This window comes from Poecilia formosa, unplaced genomic scaffold (assembly GCF_000485575.1).
Source record: "Poecilia formosa unplaced genomic scaffold, Poecilia_formosa-5.1.2 Scaffold730, whole genome shotgun sequence".
Classification (NCBI taxonomy): Eukaryota; Metazoa; Chordata; class Actinopteri; order Cyprinodontiformes; family Poeciliidae; genus Poecilia; species Poecilia formosa.
The window spans coordinates 67110-82309 of record NW_006800669.1 but is presented as its reverse complement, the minus strand read 5'-3'; the positions used below and the strand labels follow the sequence as shown (position 1 = coordinate 82309).

General features: G+C 46.1%; 2 protein-coding genes across 3 annotated transcripts; one reads left to right on the top strand and one right to left on the bottom strand.

Moving 5' to 3' along the window:
- Window positions 1–82: 82 nt before the first annotated feature.
- Window positions 83–3755, top strand: igfbp7 (insulin-like growth factor binding protein 7). Its single transcript, XM_007542805.2, has 5 exons — window positions 83–740; window positions 1280–1389; window positions 2186–2293; window positions 2404–2530; window positions 3618–3755. Exons 1-4 carry the CDS (start codon window positions 346–348, stop codon window positions 2418–2420), a joined length of 630 nt encoding a protein of 209 aa, XP_007542867.2. The 5' UTR covers window positions 83–345; the 3' UTR covers window positions 2421–2530; window positions 3618–3755.
- Window positions 3756–3913: 158 nt separating this feature from the next.
- tmem150b (transmembrane protein 150B) lies at window positions 3914–14409 on the bottom strand. 2 transcript variants are annotated; one of them, XM_016666488.1, is made up of 8 exons: window positions 14279–14409; window positions 14119–14172; window positions 8767–8935; window positions 6926–6985; window positions 6785–6852; window positions 6323–6453; window positions 6074–6230; window positions 3914–5997 (listed from the first exon to the last, which is right to left on the bottom strand). In XM_016666488.1, the coding sequence occupies exons 3-8, from the start codon at window positions 8829–8831 to the stop codon at window positions 5786–5788; spliced, it is 693 nt and encodes a 230-aa protein (XP_016521974.1). In that variant the 5' UTR covers window positions 8832–8935; window positions 14119–14172; window positions 14279–14409; the 3' UTR covers window positions 3914–5785. The 2 variants fall into 2 exon arrangements, with proteins under 2 accessions (XP_016521974.1, XP_007542866.2); XM_007542804.2 differs by lacking the exon at window positions 14279–14409 and having other exon boundaries at window positions 14119–14210.
- Window positions 14410–15200: the final 791 nt, after the last annotated feature.

The following is a 15200-nucleotide window of genomic DNA, read 5'->3' as shown; positions in this document are numbered from 1 at the left end:
CGTGTTCGCCTGTTTGTTCTGGGTTCTGGAGTTGAAAATGTTCTGGGAATCTTTATTAAACAATAACAGGAAGAAAACACTCCCAGCTCAGACTGGGATGCTTCCTGTGTCCCAGACTGGGCGTCGGGGTCAAACTGGGATCTGAATGTGAGGAATGTGGGGGCAGAAGTTCTGGTCGGAACCGGCCGGTACCGATCCAATCAATAATCAGACACCTTTCAGCTCATCGAGTTCAGTGAGAAACTCATTTGGATCAGGAAGTTCGGGCTGGTCTGGGTTCGGCTCTGGCTGTGGGAGGGGCCAGCAGCCTCATCAGCTCTCAGTCCAGTTCAGACCTGTAACGCCATGACGTTCCGCCGTCTCTCGCTGCTCCTGCTCCCGCTGCTGGTTCCGGTTCTGCGGGCCGGGCCGGGCTGCGCTCCGTGTGACCCGGCGTTGTGCGCTCCTCTCCCGGCTGCGGGCTGCCCCGCCGGCTCGCTGCGGGACTCCTGCGGCTGCTGCGCGGTGTGCGCGGCGGCGGAGGGCGAGCTGTGCGGGGGGCCCCGGGCTGGAGTGCGTCAGGAGCGGCGACGACAAGCGGAGCAAAACCGGCGTGTGCGCGTGCAAGACCAACTACCAGGTGTGCGGATCCGACGGAACCACGTACAGGAGCGGCTGCGTCCTAAAGAGCGCCAGCATGGCGGCGCAGCGGGGCGGCAGGGAGCCAATCAGCGTCCAGAACAAAGGCCGCTGCGCCTCAGGTGAGACGGACCTCAGGTGTTATGTCAGTGTTCCGGTATTTAAAAGATTAAAGTGAAAAAATAATACAAATAACTTACAGAAAAGTTTTAAAGCAGCAAAAAAAAAATCTAAACTGTAAGAAACCCATAAGTACAGTAAGTATGGATCGTCAATAAATAAATTGTTCAATAAATCAGAATATCAAAGAAACGTTCACGCGCCTGCTTTTTATTATTATTATTATTATTGAACTGTTTTTTGCAGCTCAGGTTGATAATCTGGCTGTAATCCCGTTGGAGGAATCCTGTTCATCCAGATGTTTCTCCAATCCACCTGTTCATTCCAGCCCTCAGCTCCGGTCCGGTCCAGTCCGGTGGGTCTGGGCCGACTGTACCTCCGTCTGGCTTGGCTTCTCTCTGATAACCTCTTTTATTCCGAACCACATTAGCGGCTCACTGAGGCGCTCAGAACATTCCTGCCGGGTCACTGGTCCGGCAAGATGGGTCGGTTCTGGTTGGGTTCTGTTCAGGTTCTGTACTAACCCCATCTCTGTCTGCAGCTCCCTCTATAGTGACGCCTCCAGGCCAGGTGTTCAACCTCAGCGGCTCCTAGGTGTTCCTGAGCTGCGAGGCGGTGGGGGTGCCCACACCTGTCCTCACATGGAAGAAGGTGAGCCGCTTCACGCTGACCTGTCTGGACTGATGACGATGATGGTGATGATGATGATGAGGGTGATGATGACGATGATGGTGATGATGGTGATGATGATGACGATGATGGTGATGACGATGATGATGATGGTGATGATGATGATGGTGATGACGACGATGGTGACGATGATGGTGATGATGATGACGATGATGATGGTGGTGGTGATGATGATGATGATGATGGTGATGACGATGACGATGGTGACGATGATGACGATGATGGTGATGGTGATGATGACGATGACGGTGATGATGATGGTGATGATGACGGTGATGATGATGGTGATGATGATGATGATGGTGATGATGATGACGATGATGATGGTGGTGGTGATGATGATGATGGTGATGATGACGATGACGGTGATGATGATGGTGATGACGATGATGATGGTGATGATGATGACGATGATGATGGTGGTGGTGATGATGATGATGGTGATGATGACGGTGATGATGATGACGATGATGGTGATGGTGATGATGATGGTGATGATGATGATGACGATGACGGTGATGATGATGACGATGATGGTGATGGTGATGATGACGGTGATGATGATGACGATGATGGTGATGACGATGACGATGATGGTGATGGTGATGATGATGGTGATGATGACGATGACGGTGATGGTGATGATGATGGTGATGATGATGACGATGATGGTGATGGTGATGATGATGGTGATGATGATGGTGATGATGATGACGGTGATGATGACGGTGATGATGATGGTGATGATGATTCCCAGGTGCTTGGCGGCAGAAAGAGGGCGGAGCTTCTACCTGGCGATCGGGACAACCTGGCTGTCCAGACCCGAGGCGGACCAGAGAAGCACCAAGTGACGGGCTGGGTTCTGGTCAGTAACCTCAGGTTGACCCATAGGGTCAACGGCAGGTGGACCCCTGGTGTTCCTCTGGTGATGTCATCGCCCTACTGGACCAATCAGATCTGTGGCTCTCCCCTCAGATCTCCCCGCTGACTGAAGAAGAAGAAGGATCGTACGAGTGTCATGCTGCCAACTCCAGAGGCGAAGCGTCGGCCATCGGAGCCATCCACCTGGTCCGGTCCGTTGATGACATCATCTTCAAGACAGGTAAGCAGAGCTCTGACATCATCGTCTACAGACTGAAACAGCCAATCAGTGTCATGGCAACACGGCCTGCTTCACACCAACCAATCACATTGATCCTGACTGGTTGATCCTCGTTGAAAGATTGAGGTTAGATGTTGAGGAACAGAACCAAACCATAAATGTGTTTCTCAGTTAAAGCTGCAGTTTGTAACTTTGTGAAAAAATTGTTGTTTTTTTTCCTGCTGCAGTTTAATCTCAACCAGATAATCCATGAACAGATGGATCTCTGAAGAAATGAACCAAACACAACCAATCACAGTCAGGAGGAAGGGCTTAGCGCTGTCAATCAACATTGTGAACACGCTGCTAAATGTGCTAATGTCTATCAGTAAGTGTTATAACAAAAAATTGGATGTTTACTACCAGTTACCTGCCGAATAACGTGATAGTTCCCGTCCATCAGTTTGATTCAACTGGAGGTGAGGTGGGCTGCAGCTCATGATCCATTTCTTGCGTTATTCCAGACTCCTTTTTAGTTTTGGAAATGTAATAAATTGTATTCCGCCCTCTGCACTTTCTGGGCAAAGGCAGTCGGGATTGCATGTTCCCCACTGACAACTTTGACCGTGATTATAATTTTCCTCAAAATGTCTCTGACTACAGCATGTTTTCTATGACAGATACTGTCAAAATTGTCAGAGTACATGTACTTGCAACGCTGATTGGTCAGGTGCTGACAAATGCCCTGGACAGGTCTCCAGCTCCTTGCAGTGGTTAACATTAGCTTCTGCTAATTATTTGATGTTAATTAAGTTCTCCAAAGCCAGAGAACATCAGTGCCACATTCTACCTACATGTCAATGAATATTCTGAAATATTGAATCTTTTGGCTGGCCTCCTGCAGAGCATTCACTCTGCGCTGCTCAGGCTGCAAATCAGGAAGTCCAGCGCAGAAGATCAACTCAGACGGTCCTGGACAGGAAGCTGTGGACAGGAAGCTGTGGACAGGAAGCTGTGGACAGGAAGCTGTGGACAGGAAGCTGTGTCCAGAACTTCCTGTCCACAGCTGGGGTGTAAATCTCTGACTGGAGGCTTGTTCTCGTTTCAGGGATGAAGGACGAGCCGCTGTGATCAGATGACCGACTTCATCAACTTCAGACTTTTCTGTTTCCTGCTCATATAGTTTGACTTTTGAACTCATTATAAATTCAACGATTTAATCTGAATTTAAAATGTTAATCATTTATTACTGTTTTCATTCTTTATTGATGTTCTTACTTTTATTTTGAAAGGCAGGTTTACCAGAGCTCAGCCACAAGTTGTTTCTCATTACTATGTTCTGTATTCGGACCTTCGGGTCATTCCTCTACATCAGAACGTTCCTGATAAACTAAATGTGATTTTCCATCCTGCTGATTATTTCTTGAAAGGATCCAGGACTAGTAGAACATGTTGGCCTAAATATGTTTTAATTTAACTAAAAAAATGCTGTTTGTGATACTCTTAAACTCATAATTACTTCAGAAATATACATCTTTTGTTACATTTGTCACCCATGGAAGTCGCTATTTTTTCACCGATGGGTTGATGACGTCATCAGGTCCATTCTGTACCGGAGTCTACAGAGTAAACACAGGAAGGCTAATTTACCCCAGTAGTTGTTGATCATATTGGTTTGACTGGTGTCATTTTACATAATGCCACACGGTGTCACTATCGGCTGTGATAAAAAATAAAAATTGAGACGAATCTGGATAATTTCCCACATGACAGAAAGGAGAGCGCAGTGCGAGAGCCGGAGTGGAACCCAACGAAGGACCTAATCTGGACCCTGGACATTTCTCCACAACACTTTGTGAAACTCTGTCCGCCTATGTCGGGAGCGCGCACTGCAGCCCCTCGAGGCGGATCTGACCAAATCTGATGGATTTCTCGGTAAAACATCTCATATAATCATGTCAAGGTTATAACTTTCAGTTTAATCGGCAGCTAGCAAAATTGTAAAATAAATAAATAAACGAAGTCTTGTGTTTTCTTACACTGTTTTGTGTTATTTTAAACACTAAATGAATCTGTCTTTTCCCTACTTTTCACACTTAATTCTTCCAAATAAAAGTCAGTCACCAAACACAGTTTTCCAACACGTGTGTATTTATCATTTTTCTTTTCTGATATAAGAGGATGGAACTGGCTGATAGCAGGGCACCAAAAAACAAGACTTCCTGAAAAAATGAGAGTGTCGACTTTCTGGAAAATCCCGTCCTAATGTAAAATATGACAGATTACTGGATTAAAGAAATTTCTTAATCCAGTAATTTATTAATCTTGGAATAATCCTAATTTGAGAATTTGGAAACAGTTGCTCTTTATTTCCCAAAGTTATGGGGGAAGGAGAGAATGGATATTTCAGCTACCTGAAATAATCTGTTCCGCCTCCATAAAATGGGGACAAATTAATTTACTACCAAGTCTTTAGCTTTGTTTATTCCTTTCATCATTAACAATAAATCATGTAAGTTTGAAAAAATTTGCTCACTATTTGCCAAAGTTATGAGGGGGAACCATATATTTTAGCCACTTGAAATAGTCCGTTCCCCCTCCATAACATGGGGAAAAAAATTACCTGCAAGTCCTTCACCGTGTTTAATCTTCTCTTCATGAACAACAAATCCTGTAAATGTGGTAATATTTACTGAATATTTGCCAGAGTTATGAGGGGGGAACCAAATATTATAGTCACCTGAAATAATCTGTTCCCCATACAAAGAATAGGTTATTTCAGACAGCAAAAATATTTGGTTCCCCCATAATAACTTTGGAAAATAAAAAGCCAATGTCTCCAAACCTATAGGACGAGAGGAATAAACAAGTTTGTGAAAAAATTATTAGCTCCCATGTTATGGAGGGGGAATAGCTTATTTCAGGTGGCTAAAATATATGGTTCCCCCCTCATAACTTTGGCAAATAAGGAGCAAATGTTACCATATTTACAGAACTTGTTGTTCATAAAACGAAGATTAAACACAGTTAAAGACTTGCTGGTAATAAATTAATTTGTTCCCATTTTATGCAGGGGGAGCGGATTATTTCAGATGGCTAAAATATATGGTTCCCCCCTCATATCTCTGGCAAATAAAGAGCAAATGCTACCAAATTCTCAGGACTTATTGTTGATGATTAGAGGAATAAACACAGTTAGACTTTCAGGTAAATTAGTTTTGTTCCTATGAGATGGAGGAAGCAGGAATGTTTCCATGGTAACAGAGAGACGGGTCGTCAGAGCGGCGTTGCTGAATCTGAGTCTCCTGGTTGGTACTGAGGCTCGGTGGACCCGTGCTGTCCACAACCCGAGGACTTTATGGTGAGTTTGCATTTAATGTCTGCAAACTCGAACACAAACAGCGGGTAGAGCAGGAAGAACAGCGTGGCCAGCGTCCACTCACAGATGGCGGCAGCGTGGTAACGACGTGCGTGATGGAAGCCCACCACTGGACAGACGGGTCAAGGACAACATGGACCAAACAAACACCTGCTGGTTCCTGCGGTTCCAGACAGAAAGGATACGGCAGCAGAGCAGAACAGTGCAGACGGAGCAGAGAGCGTATCCGCAATATTTCAGGATCCGGTTGCTGATGAGCAACAGCTGAATCCAGAGGTAGGCCAGGCCACCAGCAAACCCCAGAAACGCACCGATGTAATGAACCGATTTGATGGATGAGACCTGAAACCCAAACAGACACAGGAAGCAGAGTTCAGTCAGAACCAGCAGGTTCTCTGGACCCTCAGAGGTTCTGCTGAGCTGGAGACCCGGACCTGGAAGTTTCCGGTGATGGATAATCCCACGGAGGAGATGATTCCCAAACTGAAGCTGGCGATGTTGAGACGGCTGGAGCACTTTGGACAATCCTTCAGACGTCGGAACCGCAGAGTCTCGAATATCAGAGCTGCAGAGAGACGGAGCATTTCATCACAACCGATGATGAACAACCTTTAGATTCAGCAGAGCTGCAGTTTAGTTTTCTGTCACATCTCCGTTTTTCAAATGAACAGTGCAGAAGAAACCTAAAAACTGGTCCTGAAGTGTTCCCAGTGCCAACTGCAGACATACAGCACTCAGTCCAAATCAACCAATCAGAGCCAGGAAGAAGGTCTTGGCTTTGTCAATCATGCTCGCATACACGCTCCTCACAATGAATGAACCACACTGGTCTGAACTGGGTGATCTGGATTTCTTCTCTGTAAACTGGATCATGAATATGAAGCAGGCATTCTTACCAAGGACACAGCCGATGTTGCAGACTTGAGAGAACCAGCAGCTAGCAGGAGGTTGGTCTCCACACGTACTGACAACAGGAGCAAACATCATCATTAATCACCAGGAGGAGGATGTTTCATCCAGAAATGTTTCCTACACACCTGATGTATGGAAAATGCTCTGTCAGGGTCACGGTCCCACTCAACCAGGCCACTCCAAACCTGAAGGACGACATCATCACAACATGAATCCAGCACAGGTACAGAAGTGATTCCATCCACTGTCTGCATGCCTGAAAATACTTTGGGCTTTCAGTAACTGATCTGAATGCTGAGGACTCAAACACAGCAGGAAGGAGGCAGAAATGTGACAGAGGAAGTAGGATATTCATATGAAAACCTGAAGGAAGGTTCAGGAATGGATAACGGAGAATCCAGCAGAGCAAAAGAGGAAGAGGAGCTGAAATACTGAGGGAGAGACAGAAACGACAAAGAGCTAATGACAGGTGAGTGGATGCAGCTGGGGAAGGGAGCAGGTAGAGGCAGACTGAGGGAGAGGAGAAAAACAACCAAAGCAAGGAGGGCGAAACCTGAACAGCAAACAGAAACACAGTGGTGTGAAAAAGTATTCACACCCTTCCTGATTTCCTGTTATCTACATGTTTGTGGCTTCAGTGTTTCAGAACATCCAACCAATTTAACGATCAGCCAAAGACGACACAAGGAGACAGAATGCAGTTTTTAAATTAAGGTGTTTATTATTAAGGAAGAAAAATCCAAACCTACAAGTTAAACCTGTTAAAACAAAACTGATCTGTGATCTATCACATCCAAGTTCACTGTCAGGAGAAAAGCAAGTCAGGAGTGAGAATCCCCCAGACTCTATAAAAACATTCTGAGGACAGAAGAGACAAAGGTTGGACTCTGTGGAAGGATGCTGTGTGGCACCAAGCGCCGGCCCAAGGCATAAGCAAACTAAGCAGCTGCTTAGGGCCCCAGGGCCACTAAGGGCTGCAATGAGCTGCAATGAGCATCCAAACGTCCAAAGCTCCGGTCAGAAGCTAAGTTAGCAAAACAATGTCTGGGAAAAGGACTTATCCTTCAGGGAGGGAGAGAAGAAGGAGGAAGAACAGAAAATAGCCCAGATAAAGGTTTGTTTTAATGAGCCTTGGTGATGTAAAGATTAGCAAAGCTGCTAACAGAAATTAGCCTGATAGCGACCTGGACCGGTCCAGTTCAACAGCCAGACATTTATGCTAGGCTCTTTGTGTTAAACTGAGTTTAACTTTAAATGAGTTGATTCTCATGGTGGTTCTGTATATTTCTGAGGTATTTTTGGCTTCAAAACGCCGAGTTTGATAAGGTTTGATAATAATTAAAACTTCTCACTGTCAGACATTGTGTCTAGCTAAATGTTTCTACGTCAGGCTACATGGATGAGCTGCTCTGGGCTGTAGCTGGGATTTGCTGTTTGCTGCTGAGCAGAAGCATTTTGTGGCTAAAACAAACTATTTTTACATCGACTTCTAAGTTGAAAAAAGACTCACCTGGTATAAATTACATTTTTAGCTATTGGAGTTATGTTTAAGAGAAATGAATTTAATCAGAGAATGTCATGAATGTGTGTGTAGGGCTGCAGTTTTCTGGCCGATCCCTGGTTACCGATCTTTAAAAAGCCTGAACGGCTGATTTTGATTTTGGCTGATATTAAGTTTTTTGTCTGAAATGTTGCTAAATGTAGCAAGAAAGTCACTGAGTTGCAACAGGGGGTGAATATTGTTAACTGTAAAGGTTCAGACCTGTTGGTCTGTCAGTCAAACCTCTCACTGCAGAGCAGAAGAGGACAGAGGCTCTTTACAGGGAGATCTTATTATATTTGTATAGAAACTAATTCAAATTTTCTAACTTCACATCAACAGAAACATCTAATTGTTTAGTGTCTTTATGTATGAAGCTTCTGACTGGAGGCCAGCAGGTGATGAATGAGGAAGAAGGAGACTCACACGGCCCACATGCCCAGGACGCCGTTCAGGCCGGCCAGGATGGGGACGGCCACCAGAGGACCCATCTGTCCCAGATCCGGAGTGACGGGTGGAGGACGCTCTGGAGGGCAGCACAGGAACTCTGACGGTGCTTCAGACCGCCACCGCTGATCCAGAAGGACGGAGCAAACTGAGACAAAAGTTGCTCTTGATGAGTTTCTTCCTATCAGTTTTATAGAAACTGTCCTGAAACAGGAACACATTTCTACCGACTCCAACACAACGAATGGGATCCCAACATCGAACCTCCATGTTCACCTGCTGAAGCTCATCTCTTTGATCTGAAGGCCTTCGGGTCAGCTGAACTGACTTCAGCTGCTGCTCATTAGAAGCAAGAAATAAGGAGAGAAAAGAACAAACCATCAGTCCCAGTAGGAACCAGCGGGTTTTGTTGAGAAGAACAAACGGCAGAAAGAATCAAAAGGATTTTAAGAGATGAGGTTTTCCTTCCACTGAGAGTCTCTGCAGAGCAGAAGGATGCTTCGTCCTCCTTTTAATACCCCAAAAAGCCAAGGGAGGAGAAGTCCAACACCTGATTCCTCAGAAAGTTTTCTAAAGGACAGAGTGAGTGATCACCACTCATACAGCATCACCAGATGAAAGTGCAGAGTTCAACTTTCAGCTGGGATTCAGAAATCACTCTGACGGCTGAATGGGCCAAACTTCTGGTAAATCGTTTTCCTGAGAGGCTTGACGTGTTCGCCAACGCCCCGCCCAAGATGGGACCATGACAGGTTCTTCTCTGCTCTGAATATGAGTCTCTGGTGGTGAAGAGACGAGCTGTTGGGAAGATGGCTGTTAGGAACAGGGAGCAGAAGAGGCCCTCCAGGCTGGTGTGAAGCAACTGATCGGATCGCTCTGTGCCAGCCTCATGGAGACGACATCAGAGCCATGACTGACATGAAGCTCTGTGGACGGCAGCATCGCCACCAGAGCAGAGAGACGCTTCCTGAATGACAAACCCTGGATCAGCAGGGACCTGAAGGAACCAAAGAGCCTTTAGGGACGAGACGGGGCGTCGCTGAGGAGGAAACAAGCAGCTGCAGTCCAGATTAGAGACAGAAGAACAGCAAGAATCTGGAGGAGAAACTGCAGAGGAACCAAATCAGAGAATCAGGAAGGAAGAAGATCTCAGGCTGCGAGCAAAAGGAGGATCAGATGGACGGAAGCCTGGAAGGTTCAAAAGAGCTGAAGACATTCAGACAGGTTCAGGGTCATCATCATCATCATCATCCCACCTTCCTCTGACCCTCAGCTTAACCCTCAGATGAACTGGTTAACCTGGTTAAACTGGTTAACCTCAGATGCTCCATCTCCCTCCTCAGTCATGAACTCTTCTGCTGCTACAAGTTTGTCTCCAACCAGATCAGGACCTGCTGCTCCCTCCACCTCCCACTGTTCAGTCTCTAGAACTGCAGAGGCAGAACCAGAACCGGGTCCAGATGGTGTCAGTCCCAGAGGCCTGCAGGCCTGAAGCTGTGGAGCAGTTCTGTGGGATTCTGCAGCATCAGCCCGACCCAACAGAAAGTTCTGTTGCTGTGGAAGACTATTAGCTTATCGCCATGGAGACGCCATCATCCACCTGTCTGCTTATCGCCATGGAGACGCCATCATCCACCTGTCTGCTTATCGCCATGGAGACGCCATCATCCACCTGCTCCATCAAACCTGCTGCCACCTGGACGGAGCAGCAGCTCTGAGGATCATCTGATCCTCCATCAGACTCTATAAATGAATACAATCAATCTAGTCTAATCTATGTGGTCTATATCTACGGCTGCCTCCCTAACAGACTGCGGGCCGAAACAAGAGAACCTCAGGGATCTGGACTCTCACCTTTACTTCCTCTGTCTACACCTCAGTCAGGCTGCTGTCATCTACAGAAATACTCTGATTACTCTGCAGCTGCTGGTTCTGTCAGACATGGACCAGAGGACGGAGGGAACAATCAAATCATCTGGGATGGAAGCAAAACAAAGGAGATGATTTCAGGAGAAACGGGGTCAAAGGTCAAACTCTGTTTCCATTATGGAGAAGAAGTGGAGGAATATAAAACCCTCGCCGTTCATCTGGACGGACTGGACTGGAGACGCAGCAGAAGAGGAACAGAACCACAACCAGAACCGGAACCAGATCAGAGCAACTGGAGGAAGATAAAATCCTTCAGTCTGTTGGTGAGAGCGGCATCAGAACCAGGACCTGAAAAGGCTCAACAACCTTATAAAGAAGGCTGGTTCTGGTTCTGTTTGGTTCTGGTTCTGTTTGGTTCTGGTTTTGGTTCTGGTCTGGTTTTGGTTCTGGTTCTGTTCTGGGTCTTGTCTGGTCTGGTTCTGTTTGGTTCTGGTTCTTGTCTGGTTCTGGTTCTGTTTGGTTCTGGTTCTGGTCTGGTTTTGGTTCTGGTCTGGTTCTGGTCTTGTCTGGTCTGGTTCTGGTTCTGGTTCTGTTCTGGTTGTGGTCTGGTTCTGGTTCTGGTTCTGTTCTGGTTCTGGTTCTGGTGTGGTTGTGGTCTGGTTCTGGTTCTGGTCTGGTTCTGGTCTTGTCTGGTTCTGGTCTGGTTCTGGTTCTGGTCTGGTTCTGGTCTGGTTCTGGTTCTGGTCTTGTTCTGTCTTGTTCTGTCTGGTTCTGGTTCTGTTCTGGTTCTGTCTGGTTCTGGTTCTGCTGGTCTTGTTCTGTTTGGTTCTTGTCTGGTTTTGGTTCTGGTTCTGTTCTGGGTCTTGTCTGGTCTGGTTCTGTTTGGTTCTGGTTCTGGTCTGGTTTTGGTTCTGGTTCTGGTCTGGTTCTGGTCTTGTTCTGTCTGGTTCTGTTTGGTTCTGGTTCTGTTCTGGTTCTTGTCTGGTCTGGTTCTGGTTCTGGTCTGGTTCTGGTCTTGTCTGGTTCTGGTCTGGTTGTGGTCTGGTTCTTGTCTGGTTGTGGTTCTGGTCTGGTTGTGGTCTTGTTCTGTCTGGTTCTGTCTGGTTCTGACTGTGGAACCTCTGGAGATAACGATGTAAAGGATTCTTCATAAAACCAAGTAAATTCTGACATGTTGGGAGTACAGGCTGCACGGTGGTGCAGTCGGTACAGCTGTCGCCCTGCAGCAAGAAGGTTCTGAGTTCGAACTTTCTGCATGGAGTTTGCATGGTGGGTTTTCTCCGGTTTCCTCCCACAGTCCAAAAACATGTCAGGTTAATTGGCCTCTCCAAATTGCCCCTAGGTGTGAATGTGTGTGCATGGTTGTGTGTCCTGTCTGTCTCTGTGTTGCCCTGCGACAGACTGGCGACCCGTCCAGGCGACCCGTCCAGGCGACCTGTCCAGGATGTACCCCGCCTCTCGCCCGGAACGTTAGCTGGAGATAGGCACCAGCACCCCTCCTGACCCCACTAAGGGACAAGGGTGTAAAGAAAATGGATGGATGTTGGGAGTACAGAGTGTCTTTAGTCAGAGGCTTCTTCAGATTTGCTGTAACACAGACTGCTACAGGAGCTCCTTCCTCCAGCAGCATCTACAGTAACTCTGAACAATCTGAATTAATATGAGCGACTACATTTAATTCCCCTTTGGAATCAACGAAGTATTTCTGATCTGACTGTCCTAGATCAAACCCAGTCCTCTGTCCCAGTCCAAGTCCACCATCCCACTCACATACAGCGATGGGATCCAATGACTCCGTCCGCCTCTTCCAGCAGCAACAGCCTCCACGTTGGCCAGGCTGCTTCACCCGAGTAGCACCAGACGCTTCGCCCAGCGGTCAGTTTGGCCGATTACCTCGTTAGACCTGCAGCTCTGCGTAAGTGGCCAGAAGTCACTTTATTTTTACCTGGAAGTGGATTTGATCTGCAGCATCAGTGACCCTCCATCTTAATGCAGAAACCACAAGACGCAATAGACAAAGATGAAAACACGGACTGAGCTGTGGTTCCACCAGTCTGTCTGTGGGACTGATTTAATGTTTCTCTGAATTATCCGATTCTTTCATCACAACTGAAGTCAGATCCACCAGTCAGAAACCTTCAGAATGAGGAGCAGGCACCAAGATGGCTTCTCCACACACACCAATGGAGCATGCTAGATAAACATGCTAATGGAGCATGCTAGATAAACATGCTAATGGAGCATGCTAGATAAACAGGTGAATAGAAAAGGGTTATTGGAACCCAGTAATGGAACATGCTAGGTAGAATGCTAGTTTAGTAGGGCATGCTAAAAGGGTCTTGCCAATATCAATATAGTAAGTTATGCTAGTAGAGCATGCTAAGACTCATTCAGAATGTGAGAACAGTACCGGTACACTTGTTCAGACTGAAATCAACGATCACCAATGTAATCAGGACCATGAGACCAAACCAAACGATCCAAATGTTAGAAACCTAAAACACTGGAGAAGGATTGTCCTCTACTTGGACTGGGACGTCTGGGAGATCTGCCAGAGCTCCTGGTTGAGACACGCTGAGCTGATTTTAGATCAACTGCTGACGATCAGATGGTTGCAGGGACTGAATCGTCGCTCTAAACCTGACAGTGAAGAGCTGTGAAGGGTCTGATGGTTTCAGATTGCCTGTTTAGATAAACTTATGCAAATTTCACTCTGCATATCACAACACATGAGCACATAACTAAAGTTTAGACCTCAGATCTTATGCTTGTTAGTCCTGGCTATTGAAGTGAGGCTGGTCTCTGACGAGTCTGGTTAGGGATTTGAAAACATCCCAAATGATCTAAAATCGTCTGTTAGTGATGGACATGTAAAGGTCTGGCTGTCCAAGCAGCTACAGGATGTTTACAGAAAACACTGAGCGTCACGATGAGATACAGCAGCTTCTCTACTGTTGACTGGGGAGTTCATGTCTGACCAGAAAGAGACTCAACAAGTGTTGAAAGCAAGTTTGGTAACGGTCACGTCAATGTATAGGCAGTTTATTAATGGATAAATATGGAACTTAAAGCCAACGCTGCAGCCTGCAGGTCAGAGAGAACCTGGGATAAAGAAGCAAAGTTTAACCAGCAGCACAGTCCAGTTAGGTCCAACCTTCAGGTTCACGTGAGCCGGGCCAGACTTCCTAGACATTAAGGCTATAAATGACATCTGGTGTCATTAAGGGAGGCGGCTGGAAGTGGCAAACAAAACAAAAAGGACAAAGGTAGGTAGTCCGCCCTCACAAAACATGCAAGGCTGGGCAGACTAAAGACAACAACTGACTAACTGCACTCAAAAAAAGACAGCAGGAGACAGTACACCTGAAACTATAAAAAATATTCAAATCTCAATAACTAGACACTTCTACGTACAATTTATTTTAATTATCAAAATTTAATGGATAAAAACCAATAAACTACCTGAGAGGTCGCCACGCTCACTTGCAGCTGAATGATGTAGAAAAACCTTAAATCCTGTGTGGCCACTGCAGCATCCAGACACGCAACACATTAAAAACATTAAAACAGCACTGAGTTTCAGAAAAAAACACCAAAGCAACAGAAAAAAGTTATTTCTTACCGCGCACTCCAACAGCCCAATCAGAGCTCTGCCAAAGGTTTCTGCACCAACACCTTTATATGCTCCATCTTTAATCAGAGGGTGGAGCTGACAGGTGCCACTGGTTACACAAGTTCACCTTCAGAAACCTGGAGGGGAAACTTTACTCTCCAAAAACATGATTTTTAATTATTTGGGCACCAGAACACAGGACGGGATAAACCAAGCAGCACGGAGGTGGAAGTGTCATGGTTTGGGATGCTTTCAGTTCAACATCACAGAATCCACCATGAATTTCACCACATCGCTGGAAAAAATGAGACCATTTGTAAACAAAAACAAAATAAAGTCAAAGTAAAATCAGAGGAAGCTGTTGAAGGTCCAACATGAGTGTCTTCCAGTGGCAGAGGCCGCTAATTAAGAAGCTAGCTGCGCTAACCCTAACACACTAATCATAAACATTAGTACCCCTAATGTGCTATACCAACATGCTAATGTGCTGTACCATACCAACTTCATTTATGAAGCACTTTAAAACAACCACAGCTGATACAAAGTGATGTACATTAAAACACAACATAACAATAATAAAAAAAATAAAAACTCTTACAGTTTAAAAACAAACCTAAGAATTTTAAAATGAATCCTAAAATATACAGGCAGCCAGTGAAGTGAGGCCAGGACAGGGTCAAGGGTCAGGGGTCACCTGCTCCCTGTCGAGTTCCTGTCCTAAGTGGTGCAGCAGCATCTGAACCAGCTGCAGACCTGAGAGCAGCGACTGACTGACTCCCAGATAAAGTGAGTTACAGTAATCCAGTCGAGTCGAAATAAAAGCCTGGATCACTGTTTCAAAATGCTGCCTGGAAAGAAAAGATTTCACTGACGCCAATCGCCTTAAATGATAAAAACTGGACTTTGGCCGTCCAATCTGAGATCACTGTCC